The following is a 22,648-nucleotide window of genomic DNA, read 5'->3' on the forward strand; positions in this document are numbered from 1 at the left end:
ACTTGGGGAAATAGGAGAATGTAAGAAACAATCCTTAAATCATTTGAAAACTTTTTCTGTGGCTGCTTGTAATTTTGCTCTTTTTATTATATGGTGTCAGTCTCAGCAGTACTGAAAAATGATGATGGTTGATAAGGCTGAGCATATGATAGCCCTTCTCTGAAAATTTTGGCCTGAATTTAAATTATTTGGATTTTATGAATTTTAAAGCTCAATTATTTTATGATTTGTTTTTTAAACTAGTAATTTACTAACTTCCTAATGGAGATTAAGTAGTAACATGTAATTGTTCTTACTGTTTTTAATTTTTCTGCTTTTTAATGACAAATATAATGTTCGTTTTTCAAAAATGTAATGTTCACAAATAATGTTACATGTTCTTTGTAACAATCACAATATAGATAGATACACACACATACATACACATAGAAAGTTAATTGTTCACCTCCTCATTTCCATTTCTTTGAGACAGCTAATGTTGATAGAGTTTCTAGTATTTTCCTTCGGTAGTTATTGAGTATCTGCTTTGACAGAGTCCTGATTTAGGGGCTCTTGGGAATACAAAGATAAATATAATAATAATAGTCTTTGCTCTTAAGAGTTATAGGAGATTAATAAAAAACAAATAACTAATTCAAAATAGGAAGTGATAAGGGCATGAAAGACAGAGATGAAGTAGATGGAAAATTTGGGGAAAGGGGATGGGAAAACTTGGAGGAGACTTCATGGGAGAGGTTAATATTTAAGTAATGACTTGAGTTTATACAGGGGGTAAGGTGTTCTAGATTAGCACTATCCAGTAGAAATATAATGTGAGCCACATAAATCGTTTAAAAATTTCCGGTAGCCACATTAAAAAAAAAAAGAAATTAGTAAAATTAATAGATTTTATTTAACTTGTCATATAAAAATACTATTATTTCAATGTGTCATGAATTTTAAAAATTGAGGTGTTTTACTTTTTTGTACTAACACCTCAAAATCTGGTGTGTGATTTACATTTGTAATAAATCAGTCATACTAACCACATTTTAAGTGCTCAGTAGTGAGATGTTACAGTGGCTATTAATGGACAGTGAGGTTTAGGTAGATGAAACTCAGAAAAAGTATAGAGCCAGGCAAATATGAAATATATCTGTTGGAGAGGCAAATTTTTCGATCTAGTGTGAAGAGGAATAATAGAAGTTGATGCTGAGAAGGGTAGCTTGTAGGGAGATCATAAAGAGACTTTTAAGGCATATCTGTGTGAATTACTCCATATATTATCTTAAATTTTCTTAGTATAGTGCTAAAATTCACTGAAAGTATTGGGATAAGGCCCAAAGGTTGATATAAAAGCAAATATTAACGTTTTGAATTATATGTGCTTAGAATTGCAGCCTATGTTTGGGATCTAAGCTTGAAAACAATCCAGTGGAAAATACCACTACTACTGTTTCAACTCTGCTCAGTCAAGCAAAAATTGATACAGGGGAGAGTAAATTTCCAGGTAATACTTTGAAAATATTGTTTGGATTTCACAGTGGTCAGACATATTTTTGTCAGCATAACAGTAAACTATATCCACTATCAAATAAGCCTGTTCAATCCTTCTTTTAACCATTATGTTTTTCTGATGTGTGATTATCACCATTCTTTGAAGGGGGAGAATTGCTTCTGTTGATTGGCTTGTTTACAATACTTAAGATGATTCTTTGATTCCCTACCAAAAATTCTTTTGTTTTTCAGTCTTTTGTTTGTGGACTTACTTTCTGGAGAAGTGTTACTTAATGAATTGCTTAAATTAGTGGTAGCAGTTTATTTCTGAAGTATAAATGACTGTGCTTTACCACTTCACGTTCTTATCTTTAACCCTTAATTACTCAGTTTTCCATCTTAGTAATTCTATCTTTGAATTAAGAATTGAATCAGTTGCTGCAGTTTGTCCACTTATACCATAAAAAAACTTTATTTTTGTAAACTTATGAAAAATTTGGGGGGAATTCCCTGGCGGCCCAGTGGTTAGGACTCGGCACTTTCATTGCTGGGATCCAAGTTCAACCCCTGGTCCGGGAACTAAGATCCCGCAAGCTGTGTGATGTGGCCAAAAAAAAAAAAAAAATTGGGCAAGTATTATTTGAACTCTTGGATGGGGATTAGTTCACCTTTATCAGATGAAGCACCAGGAAAAAACAGAAAAGAAATTCCTAATTTCTGTTGTTTCTCTCTGGTAAAGGAAAGATACACTTGGAGCAAAATATTGAGTTCAGATAATTGCTTCCATTGCATGTCATTTAACCTTTTCTCTTAGTGGGGGAAGGGGAAGTATACTATGAACACAAGAAATGCATTTATTCATTAGAAAATAAATTGATTATTGCATTATTTGATTAGTAATGTGATTAAAACTCCAGAGACTACAGGGGTTTTTTTTTTGGGTTTGGTTTTTTATAAATTTATTTATTTATATTTTATTTTTGACTATGTTGAGTCTTCATTGCTGTGCGCGGACTTTCTGTAGTTGCAATGAGCAGGGGCTGCTTTTCTTTGCGGTGCTCGGGCTTCTCATTGCAGTGGCTTCTCTTGTTGTGGAGCACGGGTTCTAGGCTCACGGGCTTCAGTAGTTGCGGCTCACGGGCTCTAGAATGCAGGCTTAGTAGTTGTGGCGCACGTGCTTAGTTGCTCCATGGCATGTGGGGTCTTCCTAGACCAGAGATCGAACCCGTGTCCCCTGCATTGGCAGACAGATTCTTAACCACTGTGCCACCAGGGAAGTCCTACAGGGTTTTTTAAACATGTTTTCATTTATTTCCATTTAGCGATTGTATAATTATGCAAGCATTTCAACAGTTTCCTTTATTGTTCAGTGCTAGTAATTATTGGTGAAACTAGAGACAAACTTGATCTACCATTAGATCTCTTTGCAGCTCTGTAGAGCCTTTTTGCCTCTTCTCTGAAGAGTAATTTCTAGGAAGGGGCTCTAATTTTATCAAATGGTGTTTATTAAAAATAAAGCATTTAGTGCACTGAGGTTTTGTCTTTATTATAATTTTTAACCATTAGGTAGAGAGCTAATACAAAGGCTTAGTACATAACCCATCTTTTGATTAAATCACAGGTTCAGCTCCCAAACAGCACAATATACTCACTAACCAAACATCTAAGACCAGTGATAACAGGTAAGGTATTAGTTTAATATAAGTATAAATCTGAGAACTTAAGGATTTTATACCTGTAAGTTTTGAGTTTGGGGTCTTTTCCCCTGAAAGGTTGTGCTCGTAACCCTCAGTTTTTCACATAGAGGTGATACAAGTTCTCTTTTCATTTTAGTTTTTTCTATGTCTGTACATACTATTTTGTAGCTTTTATTTTTTTACTTAATGTGTTATGGGCATCTTTTCTACATTCCTTCCTCATTCTTTTAAATTCTGCAATAGATATCACTGTGTGAATATTCCGTTGTTTAACAATTCTCTACTTTATAGAAACTTTGGTTGTTTCTAGTTTATTCCTATTAGAAAAAAAAAGTCCTGCAATAAACACATATATCTTTGTCCACTTATGTGACTATATCTAGGATAAATTCATAGCTATAGGACTATAACCTGCATTGCCAAATTTCCCTGCAAATTGGTTGTGTCTTATACTCCCAGCAACAGTGTTTGAGAATGCTCCTTTTTCCCCAAAACCCCCATGATATGAGTATTAGCAGCATGTAAAAGTGTTTTCAGTAGCTTAAAAGCTTTTTGTTGTCTTTAATTTCAAAATTAAATTAGTGTGATTTTTTAGCTTTAGCTCATTACTGAAAATAGTATTTAGGACAAACTGTAGTGACTCAAATTGCTAAAACTATGAAATGTAAAACTTACTCATACTATAGTTAGTGCTGCAGTTTTTTGTTTATTTGATGCAAGTTAGTTGTTTCTTTGGGTTTCCTTCCCTGTTTTGGTTTTTAAAAGGTTATTTTCCCCCCCTTGGAATTGATATTTGTCAGTGTTGTATAGAAAATAAGTTTTTTTTTTCCCCACCAGTGATTTGAAGTGATATGGATCTATAACATTTAATAGTTTTTGTTTGTTTGGTTGGTTGGTTGTTTTTTTAAAGGGAGATACCACCAAATCATTCTTGGCCTAAGTGTAATTCCCATTTGGAGATAACAATTCCAAAAGAATTGAAACTAAAAGAAGCAGAGAAAGCTGATGAAAAACAGTTGATCATAGTAAGTATACAACTTGACCTTTTTGGTGAAATGTTATAAACATCTTATTTATGCACATTGTCAAGGAATAAATTCATTTTTTACCTAAAGAACTTTTTGTCGCCATAAGTCTTAATTATGGAAATATTCTTGGTATTATGACAGCCACCCCCTCCAGTGATTCCATCCTGTAACAAATAATAAAAATTCAAATTTCCATACTTCTAGTTTTATTTACAACAGATTGACACTTTATTTCACATTTGTTATTTCTTAAATGTGTCATTTGATCACTACCTTTTTTTAGTAGTTTAAATATTAAAATAACATGGAGTTTAATAAATAAGATGATTTTAAATTTCTGTATTTTAGTGTATGTTATAATTTTAAAACTACATTTTACAGGAAGATAAACCAATAGTTAATTTGAATTAGAAAATAAGTACAATTTGGTGGCAAGGTGGAAAAGAGGGAGATATTTTGATTAAAAATCTAATTTGAGTGAGCACAGTATATTAAAAAAAATGAAGAACCCAAAATAATAGGAACATTTAATGTAGTTCCAGTTAACATAATTAATAGGATTTTTTGGTACTAGATGATTATAACTTTAATATGGGAGAATAACTTTGTAAGAATTTTCTAGAAATTTTTGAGAAAGATTAGTGAGGGAAAAAGTTGTTTCATCGAATTTAATAATCTTTCTGTTGTCAAATCAGTATGATAGTGAAACAGGATTAGACAAGTAGAATCTAGAGCTGCCCTGTCCAATATGGTAGCCACATGTGACTGTTGAGCACTTGAAATGTTGCTTGTCACAACTGAGGTATGCTCTATATGTAAACATATGTACTGCATTTCAAAGATGAGTACAAAGATGCATGTATAGTATCTCACTAATTTTTAAAAATATTTAATACATGTTGAAATTATAACATTTGGGATATGTTTTGTTAAATAAAATATATTATTAAAATTAATTTTACCTGTTTGCTTTTGCAGTCTTTAATGTGGCTACTAGTAAATTTAAAATTACCTTTGTGGATCACATTTCTATTGGATAGTGCTGGTCAAGAGTTGATGGTGATGATGATGATGTTAATGATCATAATAGCAGCTTATATTTTTGAAGGCATTGTTCCATCTCCTCCACTTAATTAAGTTAAGCCTTATAAAAAAGTATGAGATAGGTACAACTATTATTTTCCATTTACCAGTGAGGAAACTAAGGCAGCTGCTTACTCATTACTGTGAAAACTGCCTTCTTGAAGAGATATTTGTATACCTGTATTCGTTATTCACAGTAGCCAAAAGGTGGAAGCAACTGAAGTGTCCATCAGTGGGGTGAATGGCTGAACAAAATGTGTTGTGTATGTATACAGTGGAATATTATTCAGCCTTTAAAAAGGAAGGTAATTCTGACATGTTATAATATGGTTGAACCTTGAGGACATTATCTAAGTGAAATAAGTCAGTCACAAAAAGACAAATACTGTATGATTCTACTTATATAAGGTACCTAGAATAGTCAAATTCATAGAGATGGAAAGTAGAATGGTGGTTTCCAGGAGCTGGGGGGGGGCGGTGTTGGGGAGCTGTTGTTTAATGGGTATAGAGTTTCAGTTTTTTGTTTTGTTTTTGTTTTTTTGGCCGCTCCTTGCGGCATGTGGGATCTTAGTTCCCTGACCAGGGATCGAACCTGTGCCCCCTGCAGTGGAAGTGTGGAGCCCTAACCACTGGACTGCCAGGGAAGTCCCTAGAGTTTCAGTTTTGCAAAATGAAAATAATTCTGTAGATTGGTTGCACAACAATGTGAGTGTACTAAATACTGCTGAACTGTACACTTAAAAATGGTTAAGATGGTAAATACTATGTCTTATATCTTAACCACAATTAAAAAAAATTTTTTTTAACTCCCTGAAATTTCAGGTAACATTTTGTCAATAGTTTGAATCTTTTAGAATGAACTTCCCTTTAGTTTTATACAATCTTTTATTTACCATTTGATTTCTCTCTGCTCTGTGACCCTAGCTGTAAGGCACTAGCATACAGTTATCTGAGATCCTTTTTTTTTCCTGTAATTAGTTGAAATTATACAGTTTTAGAGCAGGGAAAATAAAGGAATTATGCTTTTTTTAGTTAATATATTATTCTTAAAGTTAGATCATATTGCTGTAATTTTTCTTATTAAATAAGGACAAGAATAGAAAACCTTTTGTAAACAATTACTATTCTACAGCACAAGTATGAATTACTGGAGTACAGGTGATTATAATCAGACTTTCATACTTATTTGATATAAAGAAAATAGAAAATGTTTAATTTTACCTTTTCTCAAGAGTTTCTGGTGACATAAATACTCTTTTTAATATACCTAGAGCAAAACCAAAGATGTCTATGAAACATTATTTCTTCTAAACTTCAGCAGTATAATTATTCACAGATACAAAATACATACTAGTTCTTATTTATAAGGTATTTGCTGTTTGGGGCTTTAGAACTAAGATTGTAGTGTTAAAGATACTTCTCAGTTCCTTTCAGTTGTTATTAAATGCTGTGGAGTGAGTGACTACTAAAGTGGAAAACAGTTCTTAATAAAATTACATACAGATTTCAAAGATTAACATCTTAGTTTTTATAATCAACATTGACTGTTATTTTAAACACTTCTCACTCTATGTTCATGTTATAGCTTTAGAGGCTGATGTTCTGGAATTATTCTTTTGGGGGGGAAAAAACCTTCTGTTTGTTTTTTATAAATAGGATGCAGGACAAAAAAGATTTGGAGCGGTTTCCTGTAATGTTTGTGGCATGCTTTACACAGCTTCAAATCCAGAAGATGAAACACAGCATCTGCTCTTCCACAACCAGTTTATAAGTGCTGTAAAATATGTGGTAAGTGCAATTCATGACTTTTAAAATGCAGAATCAGATAATTAGAGATGAATTGCCAAATTTAAGTCATTGAAAATTTTTGCCTTTAGGAAATGGTAATATATACAAAGCCCTTGTAGTATATATACAGGCTTATTTTAAAACAGAGCCAAACATAAAACCCAGCAAATTTATTCTGGCTGGTGTATGTTGTGGGATTTTTGAATTTAAGTTATATTTTTAAAGTGTTATTGAACCTCTTCTAACAAGTAATGCTGTTCAACTTGAGTATTTAAAAAATTTCATTTGATTTTAATAATTATTAACTATTGATAAGCCTGCTTAATATTCAGTATAGCTTGGCACACTTTTTATTTGAGGGATTGATAGTGCTGTATATTATACCAAATAGACTGGGGATTTCCTTAACTTCTCTTTGCTAACGTGAGAGCTTTTCTTAATAAAATTAAAGAGAAAAATTCTTGATGGTTGAAACCTCAGAATTTGTAGTATACTTAAAAAAAAATCCCACAAAGTAAATAAGTTTTAGTATGTATTTTTTGATGTATGTGCGTTTGAGGCATAATGGGTATTATTTAATACTTGTTTTTGGAAGTAGCAAAATTTTAAATAATTTTGAACCATTTCAGATATCTTGTGAAAATAGTAATTTAATGTAATTGCTGTTTACCCATATCTGAAATGGAATTTATTTTTATTTTATACATGTTACCTTCAGTACTGTACACTCACATTAATAAGACCTCCAGGATATCTGAACTGAGATCACCAATTCATTTCATGTAGGCACCAGATGTTGGGTTATTTAAAGATCTTTATTGGCTTCAGTTAAATTTGTATCCTTACCTTTGGTTGAAGGATTTATATTCATGGTTTTATTTATCCAGTTACTTCTTCCCAAGATAAGTGGGGTTTTCTTTTTTTGGTTCCCTTCTGTGATGATCCTTTATATTCCTTATTTCATCTGCTTTTCCACACATACACCCTCCTACTGCTTAACTAAATAAAATATAAGGTGTGTGGACATAGAATATCTATAGCTAGATATTGATTTGTCACTTGAAATTTGTACTTTTCCAATTTGACTGTATTAATATCCTTAAAACTTCAAAAGAAAAATAGCTCTATCAGGCAGCTAAATTATAGAATACTTCTTTGGCAAAAATATTTGTTTATTTTACATACGTGAATCTGGTAGAAGTTAAAATGTGTTCTGCTCAAGTTACATTATCTGATTCTTGCAACCAGCTTCCTCAAATTATAAAAAGATTTGGTTTAAAAGACTTAATTCTTTATTTTAAAGGAAGTTCTTAATTTCTGACACAATCTGTAAAGAAATCAACCAGGAATTAATGTACTCTGCTCTTCCACAATACCAAAGGAAATTAGTTTATGGAACAAGGTGGAGTCATCACCTTCTCAACAAATTCTGGCTCTTGCAAAACTGTAAAGCAGTAGAGCAACTTAGGGAAGACTGATTCCTGCCCCACACCCCACCCCCACCCTCCTTGATGGGACAGAGCTATGGGTTATTTTATTTATTTTTTGAAATAAGCTCAAGAGAAGGAATCGAGTTTAGCAGTTGGCCATCCTTCACTAACATCAAAGTTAATGTTCTTATCTTTTGCTGTTTTCAAATGTGTAGGTATACATAGATTTTAAGGTAGAAACTCCTCCAGAACATTGTAGCATTCTTTTCTAGTGTATGGAGAGAGGATAAAAACACACCTATGTTAAAGATATTCTGCTGTGATCACAACCCTGGATTTTGGGTTGTGACATGAATCATTTATTGGGCACCTAATGTGCTTTTGCATTAAGTACTCTTAAGTGTTTGATGAAACATCTAAGTTTTTTAAATGCCAGTTCATCTGTTGTGTTTGATTCTTGGAGAGAAGCATATAGAAAAGAAGTCATTTCGTGCTCTGGCCTTTATTTATTTCAAATGGGCAGTGTTCAGTGATTGGAAATCAAGTTTCTTTCCACTTAGAATAAATTAGAATGAGTTATACTTTTTATATTTTAATCAAACATTCTTTAGAAAATAAGTAGTTTTTCCTTAGGGTAAAAAGTTTCCCTTTGACATGGTAATAATCTATGACAGGTAAAAATGGCTGAAGTCTTCTTTTCAAAAGGTTAAAATAGCATATAAATTATATAGCCATAGTAGCAATAGAAATCGATGCCACAGAGGCTACTTTTGGTTGACTACAATTTTTTCTTTTCCTTATCCTCTTTGGTTTGGGGTAGGGGAGAGAGTGATGGTGCTCTCTTTCTCTATTCCTTCATTGTACTCCATCTGCCTCATTGACACCATTTGGGGAAGTGTATTTTATCTGACTTACTAGAAACTATTTAGGAAGGAGCCCCTTGAGGCCTCAGGGGGAGCCTGGATTCTGGTTTAGACCTAGGTTCATTTCAGTTTCCCTTCATGAGCTAAGATACTGTTTTCCTAAAGGTGTGAAGAGAAAGCAGGAAAAACTCCCCCAAGAGCATTGAGCCATGTTGCTAGGCAAGGAACCTATCCAGAACTCATCTGTATTTTGAGCTTTTAGTAATGCAGAAGAGGAATAATGTGTGGGTTCTTTGCAGAAAATCTCCTAACTTAATCTTTCTTACCTCTGTCTTTCCCTTATCTCCTTTGATTAACATTTGACTGAATGCTTTGTGGAGGACCTTACTCTCAGGGTATTTGATATACCCTTGCCTTCAAATTTAGGAACAAAGCCTGAAAGAAATGAAAAGTTAACAGTAGAAGATTTAAGTAACTATTAAAGCAATAAATCAATATTAACTATTTAAATTAAATTATAAATTAGCTTTGCAATTTAGAAGTGATAGTTACTTTGGTAGAGCAGTGATCAGAAGAGGGGTTTGTTTTCACCTCTTGATGACAAGAAAAACTTCGAAGAAGGATTTGACAGATCCCTGATTAGATGTACAGCTGCACTATCCAGTATGGTAGCACTAAACCACAGAAATGAAAAATGTTGTTCCTCAGTTACAGTAACCAGTGCTCAGTAGTCACATGTTGCTAGAGGCTACGTGTTAGTGTAGATGTAGAATATTTGTATTGTCACAGTGAATTCAGTTAGACAGTGCTGCTACAGAAAGCTGAGGCAGGGAAGCCATGATCCAGTAACCTTTAATTTCTTTTATGTGAAACTTGAATACATGTGAATTTACTTCTGCATACTTTTTCTATATTCCTTTTGAAGATAATTAGGACAAGGAGGAAACTGGGTGTGGAGCAGGAATAGGGATTTTTAAGTCTTGGGATTGGGAAAGGAATCGGAAGCAAAGCAGCCTTGGCTCTTAGAACTGTACTCCAGCATTCTTAGGGAATAGGGAGCCCAGGTATATTTGTAGGAGGAATTCAGAGAGCCGACTCAGAATTTGGTCTGAGTTTCATTGAGTTTCCCTGCTTAAAGGTTGAAAGTTAAGAAGTAGTTTCTTTAGAAATAGGTAGGAATTTGTTACATAAAAATTACCAAATGTCTTATTTCAAGCATCCAAGTTTTTTTTTTCTCTTCCCTGACCCACATTTTTAGTTTTTCTAACTTATTTTATCTTAAAGACTTAAAATATTGTGGTGTATAAATGTAGAATGGGAGCAGTCAGAAAGTAATTTTCCTTTGGGATGTGAAGGCCATATATTGGAGAACGAATACCTTTAGAATGAATGTTACATGCAACAAAATTTTACATTTTTAAAAAATTTATTTATTTATTTTTGGCTGCGTTGGGTCTTCGTTGCTGTGCGCGGGCTTTCTCTAGTTGTGGAGAGCGGGGGCTACTCTTCGTTGCGGTGCGTGGGCTTCTCATTGTGGTGGCTTCTCTTGTTGTGGAGCATGGGCTTTAGGCACACGGGCTTCCATAGTTGTGGCATGTGGGCTCAGTAGTTGTGGCTCGTGGGCTCTAGAGCACAGGCTTAGTAGAAAGTGTTCACAAACTCTGGGGAGGGAAAATATATCTAGTGGCAGATAAAAACTTCAATCTGTTTTTCCTCTACTTTTCTCTATTCCAGAGATGGTACCGCCATTTACTCATATCCACAAGCTGAAAACTTCAGAACAGTCCTTCAGTTTTCTTTTTATTGTCCTTCTAACTCAATCCATTAGTGAATTTCACCTTCAAAATAGATTCCAAATACTCCCACTTTTGTCATGTCTACTGCTCCTGCTCTAAACCAAGCTGGCAGCATTTTTTGCCTGGACCACTTGTGTAATGCTTCCCTAACTGGTCTCCCATCTTCCATTTTTGTTTCCCTGCAGTCTTTCTGCATGTTGTCCATAGCAGTCTTTTAAAAACTTGAATCAGATTATGTCCTTCCTTTCTTTAAAATTTTCCAGTGAATTCACATCACACATAGAATAAAATTCAGAGTACTTAACTGTGACATCAAGGCCCCGCACACTCCCCCTTCTCTAATCTCATCTCCTTACACTCTTCCCCTTATTTGCTGTACTCCGGTCATGCAGATCTTCCTTCTGTTCTTAAACCACTTCAACCACATTCCATTCTTAGTGTATTTGTACTTATATTACTTTTTCTTGGAGTGTTTCTCTCAGATCTTCACATACTGGCTCTCTTCATTCTGGTCTTAAAGACACCCTCCCTGACCACCCAGTACAAAATAGCTCCCCTTGTCCCTCTTCTGTCTGTATAACTTATCACACTCTGAAAGTTTGTTATGTGTATTCCCCACTGGAGTAGAAGCTGTGTCGAAGCAGAGTCCTTGGTAGTCTGTTTATCATGCTGAAGAGCACCTGCCAATGCGTAGTAGGGGCTCAACAAATGCATTGAATTAAAGAACAGATTTTGATTTGAAGCCACAGAACAAGAGTGGTGAGTCTCAGTTTTCTCATTTAAAAATGAGATTAAGGGCTTCCCTGGTGGCGCAGTGGTTGAGAGTCTGCCTGCTGATGCAGGGGACACGGGTTCGTGCTCCGGTCCGGGAAGATCCCACATGCCGCAGAGCGGCTGGGCCCGTGAGCCATGGCCACTGAGCCTGCGCGTCCGGAGCCTGTGCTCCGCAACGGGAGAGGCCACAGCAGTGAGAGGCCTGCGTACCGCAAAAATAAATAAATAAATAAAAAATTTTAAAAATGAGATTAAACCAGATTTCTCTGGACTTTGGCAACTCTGATATTTGTTGATATTAAATCATTGGGAATTAATAGTATAAATATCTTTGGGGGACATGGAACATATTGTAAGTTAGACAGAATAGTAACATACTTCAAAATATGTAAAGCAGCCCAAATTGAATTCATTGTGGCAGTTAGAGGTTTATTAACTAGGTTTGCATATTGAATTACATATCTGACTGAATTTAGGTGCTAAAATCGTTTGTTCTTTGTTTAGAAAAATAGTCAAAGTAATTTAACTTTTTTTTTTTTGGTAAGATATAAGAGGTCATTATAGATTATTTTGTACCAGTGGTTTTTCTTCAGTTGTATTTAATTTTAATTTTCTGTAAGATAAATTTTTCTTTATATATAAAAATAATGCTTCTAATCCTTCTATCACAGGAATTAAATTTTGAGAGTTTTAGTTTCCCTCCTGAAATTCTTCTTTCACATAGTTTGTCTTGTCCTTTAAAATCTTTAGCATACGTGTAATAGCAATTTTAAAGTTCTTTTCTGCTAATTCAAACATTTGGGTCACACTGGGCCTGTTTCTGTTGACTTTTCCCCTCTTGATCTTGGATCATAATTTCCTATTTCTGTCCATGGTCTTACTTTTTTTTTATAGACTTTATTTTTATAGAGTAGTTTAAGATTATAGGGAAATTGAGCTTACTGTAGAGAGAGTTCCTGTATAGTCCTGCCTGTACATATGCTTGACATTCCACACCAGAGTGGTATATTTGTTGCAGTTGATGAGCCTACATTGACAAATTATCACCCAAAGTACGTAGTATATATTAGGGTTCACTCTTGGTGTTGTACATTTCATGGGTTTAAAAGATACATAATGACATGTATCCAGTAATGTCATACAGAATAGTTTTTCTGTTCTCCCCTGCTTCATCCTTGCCTAACCCCGGCCCCAGCCCCTGGCAACCACTGATCTTTTTAACTGTTTCCAAAGTTTGGCCTTTTCCAGAATGGTATGTAATTGGAATCATACAGTATGTAGCCTTTTCACATTGACTTCTTTCACTTAGTATTATGCATTGAAAGTTACTCTGTATCTTTTCATGATAGCTCATTTCTTTTTAGTGATGAATAATATTTTATTATCCTGATGTATCATAATTTATTTACCTGTTCACCTACTGAAGAACATCTTGGTTGTTTCCACATTTCGGCAATTGTGAATAAAGCTGCTATAAATGTCCATGTGCAGGTTTTTGTGTGGACATAACATTTTCAACTCGTTTTTGTAAATACTAAGGAGTGCAAATGCTGCGTCGTGTGGTAGGAGTGTGTCTAGTTTTGTAAGAACTGCCAAACTGTTTTCCAAAGTGGCTGTACCATTTTGCTTTCCCACCAGCAATGAATGAGATTTTCTGTTGCTCCACATTCTTGCCAAAATTTGATGTTGTCAGTGTTCTGGGTTTTAGCCATTCTAATGGTTGTGTATTGGATCTTACTGTTGTTTTAATTTGCATTTCCATAGTGACAGAATAGGGAGCATCTTTTCATATGCTTATTTGCCATCTGTATATCTTCTCTGGTGAGGCATCTGTCCAGGTCTTTGGCCCTTTTTTTTTCCTATTTATTTATTTATTTATTTATTTTTGGCTGCATTGGTCTTTGTTCCTGCACGCGGGCTTTCTCTAGTTTTGGTGAGCGGGGGCTACTCTTAGTTGAGGTGTGCGGGCTTCTCATTGCTGTGGCTTCTCTTGCTATGGAGCACGGGCTCTAGGCGCACGGGCTTCAGCAGTTGTGACATGCAGGCTTCAGTAGTTGTGGCTCACAGGCTCTAGAAAACAGGCTCAGTAGCTGTGGCGCACGGGCTTAGTTGCTCCGCGACATGTGGGATCTTCCCGGACCAGGTCTCAAACCCGTGTCCCCTGCATTGGCAGGCAGATTCTTAACCACTGCGCCACCAGGGATGTCCCTGGCCCATTTTTTAACAGGTTGTTTGATTTCTTATAGTCGAGTTTTAAGAATTCCTTGTATATTTTGGATAACAGCCCTTTATGAGCTAGGTCATTGTAAATATTGATATCTCCCAGTCTGAGGTTTGTCTTCTCATCCTCTGGACAGTGTCTTTTGCAGAACAGAAGTTTTTAATTTTAAGTTTAATGAAGTCCATCTTATCAGTTCTTTCTTTCATGGATTGTGCTTTTGGTGTTGTATCTAAAGAATTATTGCCATACCTAAGGTCATCTGGATTTTTCCCTTTGTTATCTCCTAGGGGTTTTCATAGTTTTGCATTTTACATTTACATCTATGGTCCATTTTGAGTTAATTTTCATGAAGGGTGTAAGGTCTGTATCTAAATCCTTTTTTTTTTTGCACATGGACATATAGTAGTAGTTCCAGCACCATTTGTTGAAAAGACCATCTTTTCTCCATTGTATTGCTATTGCTTTTTACCAAAGATCAGTTGACTATATGTGGGTCTATTTCTGGGCTTTCTATTCTGTTTCATTGTCTCTTTGTTTCTTCTTTCACCAGTGTCACACTGGCTTGATGATTGTAGCTTTACAGTAAGTCTTGATGTCCAATAGTGTTAGTTCTCTGACTCTGTTCATTTTCAATATTGTGTTAGCTATTCTGACTTTTTTGCCTCTCCATATAAACTTTAGAATCAGTTTGTCAATATCCACAAAATAGCTTGCTGGGATTTTGATTAGGATTGCATTGACTCTATAGATCAAGTTGGGAAGAACTGACCTGTTGACAATATTAAATCTTCCTGTCTTGCCTTGTAAGTTTTTCTTGGACATTGTGTATAAAAGAACACTAGCAAAAAAAAAAAAAAAAGAACACTAGCAAGCAACTGAAGTAGATAATCAGATAATTCCCTTCCCTACCCCCGCCCCCCTGCCCCCTAGCCAAAGCTTTCCTTTCTGTCTGGCAACTACATTAAGGGACTGATCTCTTAGATTTCATTAGGAGTTGAGTTGGGTTGAAATTTTAGTTATTCTATCCATTTGGATTTTTAATGTCTTAAGGTTGGGATCAGGTGCCTCTCTCCAGCAGAGGTTGAGGATCTAAACTCCACAGCACACAAATCTCTCTATACCTCCTAGCCCCACTCAGCAGATGTCCCATGGGAGAGAGTTGGTGGAGAATTACCTCTGTGTTTCGCGCTCCTCCAGATTTCAGACTTCCATGCCAGCTCACTTATGACCGTTAAGAATTTGACTGATTTTTCCCTGTCCCAGTAGTAGACTTTTCTTGTCCTCTGCCTGTGGCAATCCTGCTCCTCTAAGACACTGATTGGTCAATGTCTTAGGGATAAAAATGGCTGCTGGTCTCTGCTCACCTAGGTAGGGCGGGTTCATCTCTGGAAATCAGTCCACAGCTCTGCATTGCCTTAAAAAAAAAAAATGCTTTTTAGTTTATTGGGTGTTTTCTTATTACAACAGAACCAGTGATCTTTTTATGACCTTCTTTATCTTAACTGGGAGTGGAACTCCCAAAGATACACATTTAGAGAGCATTTTTCAGTAATGGATTTGGGACTTGGGATGGAGTGGAGTTTGGGCCATGAATTTTTTAAAATCATGAGTGAAACTGAATAGGTCAGTAGATTTGCTCACTAAGCCCAGATGACCTTGAGATGAGACTGACATCAAATGAAATATTTCTTATATACTGGGAGATTATTGCTACAAGTTGAAAAGTGCTTAATTGATGAATCCTAATAAAGGGATGTTTTGGATTCCTTAGTATTTGAGAATGACAGAGAAAACAATCTCATAATTCTTCATATGACTTTTAGTTAGGTCTGACCCGAGTATACCTTAAGAGAAATATTATTCCTATAGTAATAGATTTGATGATGTAATTACAGAAGTTTTCTTAACTGGCACAATTGGGAAAATTGGGTCAGTTAATCAAAAAAGTTGATTCAAGTGGAGATCCTTAGTATCAGAATACCCAACTAATAGTAGCTTAAATCATAAGGATACATGTTTTCTTAAGAAGAAGTCTGGAGGTACATAGTCTTGGGGTTGTTCCATTCAGCAGTTCAACAATCAAAAAAATGTTTTTTAAAAATACCCAACATGAACACTGGGTATTTCTCCTTCAGTGCCCTTCTCTCCTTAGTGTGTTGACTTTTTAGCTTCATAGCTGTAACTTCATGGTCCATAAAGTAAACTCCTGTAGTCCAGATACCATGTTCAGATTTAAAGCAGGAATGTTGGTTGGAGTGGGTATTCTTTCAAAAAGAGTCCCTCAAGTGGTTTTTTCATTTTATCAGTGAAGAACAGCAATTTTCCAGAAGCTCTTGCAAAGTTCCCTATGTCTCATTCACCAGAACTAGGCCTGGTAGCTAGCTACCCTTTAGCTGCAAGAGAGCTGGGAATGTAAGAATCTGTCAAAAAGAAGTAAGAGAATATGATTTATTGTGCCAGTGGTTCTCAAGGTAGGGGAATGGGGTGTTTATTACATAACTTCTGTTAGGTAGCATCTGGAAATACGTGGAGAATATTGACATTTGGTGGGCAGGGTTTAGGGGTACTGAACTTTTTGCAATGCATGTGACACTTCCAAAGAAGGTAGAATGTCTAGCCTAAAGTGCCAGCAACAGCCCTGTTGAGAAACACTGGACTATTTGGAATTTATTGTTGAAAATACACATATTACTGCCCCAAACAAAATGGTCAAAAAAAGAATGGGAAAGAATGGCTTGGGATGGGCAAAGAACAATGTCTTCTATAGGGTCATTACATAGTTTAAACATTTTATTATAATTTGAAGCCTGTCAATGTATGTTAAATGTAATTGATGGGGGGAAGCTGTTTCTTTGAGTATGGATCCTCTAATTAGTTTAGCTTTGTTTTTTTCCTCATATAAATCACACCCATAGCCATCCTTTATGATGTACTTTTAAAAATATAGAGGAAGAACTTAAATATTGCAGAGCGACCTGAGAATCTGGGTATAGAATTTTTCTTGTTGCATTTATGATTTTTAAAAGAGACTTGGCCTATTTGCTTTTTTCCAGAGTGTCCTGCCTAACTTTCATTAAAACAACTATTTTTGCACTCTCGTTTTTCAAAGAGGAGATGCAGACCCAAATACCTGTGCTTTTTTTTTTTAATAAATAAGTTTATTCATTTATTTTTGGCTGCCTTGGGTCTTCATTGCTGCGTGCGGGTTTTTTTTCTAGTTGCGGCGAACGGGGGCTGCTCTCCATTGTGGTCCGCAGGCTTCTCATTGTGGTGGCTTCTCTTGTTGCAGAGCATGGGCTGTAGGCGCACGTGCTTCAGTAGTTGTGGCACACGGGCTTAGTTGCTCCGCGGCTTGTGGGATCTTCCCGGACCAGGGCTCAAACCTGTGTCCCCTTCGTTGGCAGGCATATTCTTAACCACTGCGCCACCAGGGAAGTCCCTGCACTATAATTTTGTCAGTTTATTTGATTGCATTTTATAGTTAAAATAATAAATTGGCATAAACAAGTTTAGGAACAAACAAATGACTCTTGGTAATCACGTCACTTAGTTTTGGAATTCCAAAGTAGTTGTTTACTGGTTGACAGTCAGTGTGCCCCAGGCATCAGCTTCTGTTACCCAGGGAAAACTAAGCATTGGTTAGTCCAGCAAGTTAGTCCAGAAGGTTACTGCCATGTATTAAAAATACCTAATTAGCTGAGCTCTAGACTTTTCTCCTGAATTATAAATTGGGTGACTTTAATAAATACCAGACTTCATCACTTCTCTTTCTTTTAGATTTTTGTTTTTCTTAATCAGAAGCTATTAAAACTCCAAGTAGTTTTAAGATTCTACCATTTTACCCATGAAAATGTTTTGCTGTTCAGAACATATTAAGCACCTCTCATAAAAACCTATTTCTTAGAACTTAGATTTTTCTCAGGAAGTGGTGAAAACTATAATTTAAAAAAACATATATACACATGACAGGGATGTTAGAGAAATGGAAAATAACTGTTGAAAACAGATATTGCTCTGTAAATCATTGAGTTCCTTCCAAAGTAATTTTAAAAATTGTATTTCAGAATCAGATGGTCCTTAGTTATGAAAAGGCATTATTGAAAAAATTTTCTTATATACCATTATTGTATTACTTGCAAGAAAGAATATTTAAATACTTCTCTTTTAACATGTGCTTTTAAGGGCATTTGTTCTTCAAACCTCCATTGTGGAGAAAATTTTCCTTTCACATTTTTTTCCTAGAAAAGATTTTAATTTAGGTGAATTAAAGGGTGGCCTTCAAAGTTTTTATTCTTCAACTCATCTTTTAAAAGAAAATTTATAAAAGCAGTATGTGTACCTAGAAATGGAAATTTCCAGAATTGTAAGGTATAAAATGAAAAAAAAAAAAAGCCTCCTTTTTCCCTACCCTGTTTCCAGTCTCATTCTCCACTGGTTAAGCACTTTTGTCTTTTTCAGTGTTTCCAACATTGTATATATAGCTTATATGTATATATATATATCTCAAGCTGTATATAAATGTGTTTTAGTAAAATCTTCTTTTCCCAGTTTTTACTAGCTATATTTTGATGTTTAGTTTTGTTGATTGCCTTTAATTTTAATATTTATAAATGATATTTGACTCCTTGGTGACTGCATTCTCCCCCTCTTTACCTTCCACATTCTGTCAGCTATAACTAAGTTTTGTAATTGTTCAGTAAGTATTATTTAATTCACTGTAACTTAGTGAAGTAGTTTTCATTCCTCTTTTATGGGTTACAAAACTAAGACAGAGAGGTTAAGTACTTGATTTTATGAATAGAGGCTTTAGTCCTTCAGGCACACTCCAGCGTTTCAAAAATATTTATTGGTTACTTAATTTTCAGTGCTGTGACTTGGGCTATAGTGTGTGTCAAACAAAGTCTTAGTCGTTTTGGAGCTTATGGTCTATATTTATAGTAAGTCTCATTGTAGGCCTCAGCAGTCTAGACATCCCAAAACTCCAGATCCCTGTAGCTTAATCCCTGGATAAAAGAAAATTGGTCGTGGGATACAGGATACAGGATTTATCAAAACAAATAGTTTTACTGGAGGAGTAGAAGCTTTTAGGGGTTTTAGCTTCTGTTCAGTTCAAATATTGCAGAGAATGAGAAAAGTACACTGGAGGAGATCCTGCTATCATAGCATACCTACGAAATGAAAAGTCTATAAAACATCTGTAGAATTGAGTCAGATTTTTCTAAAACAAAACAAATTCTTGTGTATATTCTTTGATTTCTGACTCACTTAATGAATCAAAAAACCCCACTGTGTCATGGGACTTTCGTTTTTCTGAATACCTTCTTTAAAACTGAAAAATTAAACAGGTTGGCTAGCTTTTAGTGGTTAAGTCATTTAAAATGGGAAACGATGAATCTTGAAATACTCTAGTAGTAATAAATACAGCTAACGGATTTGAAGGTTAACTTCACATAGCATTGTGCTTAATTTTGCTTTAATAGACTGATTATATCATTCATGCCTGGTTGACTGAACACAAATCAACATATAAGATATCTTCATGTTTTTTAATTCCCAGAGGAATTTTTTTGGGGTAAATAAATTGATACAAATTAATTTATTTTACATTTAGGAGGGAAAAGAAATGACATTAGTTAAGGTCTTTCTGTGTACCAGGGACTCCTCTAAGCATTTTACCCATATTAAACAACTCTTAGTTCTTTTAGCAGATCACTAAGTAGTTACAATTAATTCATAAATGAGGAAACAGCAGAAAGAAGGATATGTATTTTGCCTGAAATCACACAGCCAGTGAGTGACGTAGTTGGCTCTAGGGTCCATGAGTAATAGACTAGGTTCTTATTATTTTATTTGAATTTCAACAAAATATATTGTGTGTACAATAAATTTAGCTCAGAAATAATTGACCCCATCTTCAGTGCTTGTCCTGACTCACAGCTCCCAAAACCTTTGGAATTTCCTAAGTGATGGGAGAAAGTGTCTTTTGTTACTTTAATGAGATGACCTTTGGAGCTCACCCAAGGACGGGGGCTGTTTGCCAGTGGAGCCGACTACAGAGGGTTGGAACCGACTACAGAGGGTTGGAACTTTCAGTTCTCACACCCTGATCCTGGGGAGGGGAGAGGGGCTGGAGATTGAGTTCTGTTACCAGTGGCCAATGATTTGATCAATTCTGCCTCTGTAGTGAAGCCTCCAAAAAACCCAGAAGGACAGGGTTCAGAGAGCTTTTGGGTTGGTGAACACATGGAGATTTGGGGAAGGGGGTGTGCCTGGAGAGGGCATGGAAACACATCTTTATCATTATTGTTGTTAATACAAGATTATTTTTGCAAAGTATCCAAACATGAATTAAAACCAGCTGCTTGCGGGTAGTTAAAGTATATTAATACTTTTATTATAACATTTTATTAAAGTAGAAAAAACAGGAAATACAGATAAACTAAAAGGAAAAAAATTAAATCACTCAGATAACCTCTGTTTATATTTTGGTGTATGTCCTTGCTGACTTTTAAAATATTCATAAGTACATATTTACTTTTAAAATTCATTTCAACAAAATATTTTTATATATTTCAAGAGTCTATAATTTGTTTCTCTTATGCAGTTTTTCTGCAGTTTTTTATGCCTTCTGCCTTGGGTACTGTCCAAAAGAGCATGTGACCGAATTTTGAATGAGCTAATTTTAATTTACTTTTGTTTCTGAAGACTTAAAATTTTTTTTAAAAAGAGATGGTATTTAGAATATATCTATTTCAACATATAAAAAGTGTTAGACTTGCTGTTGAACTAAAAATGTCTGTTTTTCAAATTCCTTTAGTAATTTTAAGTAAAATTTTAATTGAAATACAACATGTAAAGAAAGGTACCCAAATAATGAGTGCTCAGCTTAATGGTGCAGTTTTGCAAAGTGAACACCCACATGACAAGAAACACCACTAGCATCTCAGAAGCCGCTCTGTGCCCCCACTGCAGTCAGTGCTTTTCCCAGCCTCAGGTCTAACCACTCTGCTGACTGGATTCATTTGACATTCATTTTTCACGTTTGAGTAAATGGTATTTGAGCAAGCCTTGGGCCTTGGGCACAGTTTTGACAATGGGTGATTTGAACTTTCCAAAATAGTCTACCCCATCTCGCCCCACATCCCCACCACCAAACAGTGAGTCCCCAGGTACTCATCACTTAGCTTTAACAAGTCACAATTCATGGGAAATCTTCTTGCATCCACCCCTCCTAATTACTTTAAAGTGAAACCGAGGTGTCACATTATCATTTTAGTGGATATTTTTAAATATGTATTTTCAAAAGATGAAAAGATTGCTCTTTTTTTTTTTTTTTTTTTTAACGTAAACAGGATTTAAAGAGTATAACCACACCTTTAAAATTTAATTCCTTAATATCACATATTCCCTCAGGGTTCAGAGTCTCCCCAAATATCTCGTAATTTTCTATACTGTTTGAATTAAGGTCCATATGTTGCATTGGTTGGTATGTCTCTTAAATCTCTTAATCTAAAGGTTCTCCCCCTAGGTCTTTTTTTTTTTTCCTTGCCATATTTGTTGATAATTTTTTTGAAAAGCTGGTTACTGGTTTTATTTTTCAGGGTATTCTTTCATGGGTATTTCCATTCAACCTTTTATGAAAGTGATTAGTATGAACATATATAACTTGAACGCACAGATTTAAATGTTTGGTTGATGAATTTCAACAATTGTATACATCAATATATTCACCACCCAATGTATTTTGTTTTTAATTGTAATCTTTTTCAAATGGAAAAAGAGGAAAAACCCCTTCCATTCTTTAGGCTCTGAAGTCTAGAGTAACTACAGTGGGGTTGGGGCAAAAAAAAAAATAATTGATTGCTATCAGCAGTGTAAAGCGTTCTGCTTTTCAGTAGCCAGATGGGTGAATTAAGAATATTTGGGGTTTGGAAAATACCACTTGCTAGCAGAGGGATATGTGTAACATGTTAGAGCTGAAGGTGAAAGGTGTAAATGCACTGCATTGAAATTTATATCTTTGCAAAAAAAACCTGTGGCTATTTGGTTCTTCCTCTGAATTGCATTTACCTTTCCCAAAACCTCCACCTCTGTCTCAGTTTCAAGTAGCAGACACATTTCATCTCATCTAAGTATTCTAAAGATAGGAGGATCATGTGGTTATTGACTCCAGGAAAGAGTTAACTGCAGTTGAAGCATATAAATGTCTTTATTATCTTATTTGACAGATATTAGCCAACTTGGTTCTTTCATCTTTGCCTTGTCCAAGATTTGAATTTATTGTCGTATTTAACTTTGGGGACTTTTTAATTGTGTTTTCTTAAAGTAGTACATGGATTTTAGTTTGATACCATTAGGAAGGTAGAGTGGAAGTTACTAGGAGTTACTGAGTGGCTGCTCTCTGTGAGGTATCATCTCTTAAATGCAGTGCTCTAAACTCCTAAGTAATGTATGTGATGACAGCTATTTTGTCCATAGCCTAGGTCAGGAAA

At 35.1% G+C, this 22,648-nt stretch overlaps 1 protein-coding gene across 6 annotated transcripts in view; it reads left to right on the forward strand.

Moving 5' to 3' along the window:
* Positions 1-22,648, forward strand: part of ESCO1 (establishment of sister chromatid cohesion N-acetyltransferase 1) — a 77,617-nt gene that overhangs the window by 35,662 nt on the left and 19,307 nt on the right. For all 6 annotated transcript variants that reach the window (XR_003795187.1, XR_003795189.1, XM_029233307.1 and 3 more), the window contains 4 exons: positions 1,372-1,489; positions 3,098-3,158; positions 4,084-4,198; positions 6,941-7,072. Coding sequence is in view for 4 of the 6 variants with exons in the window: in XM_029233307.1 (XP_029089140.1) it covers positions 1,372-1,489; positions 3,098-3,158; positions 4,084-4,198; positions 6,941-7,072 (426 nt within the window). In the remaining 2 variants the exon portion in view is untranslated. The remainder of the gene's footprint in view (positions 1-1,371; positions 1,490-3,097; positions 3,159-4,083; positions 4,199-6,940; positions 7,073-22,648) is intronic.

The sequence above is a fragment of the Monodon monoceros genome, unplaced genomic scaffold (assembly GCF_005190385.1).
Source record: "Monodon monoceros isolate NGI ecotype Baffin Bay Population unplaced genomic scaffold, NGI_Narwhal_1 Super_Scaffold_1, whole genome shotgun sequence".
NCBI lineage: Eukaryota > Metazoa > Chordata > Mammalia > Artiodactyla > Monodontidae > Monodon > Monodon monoceros.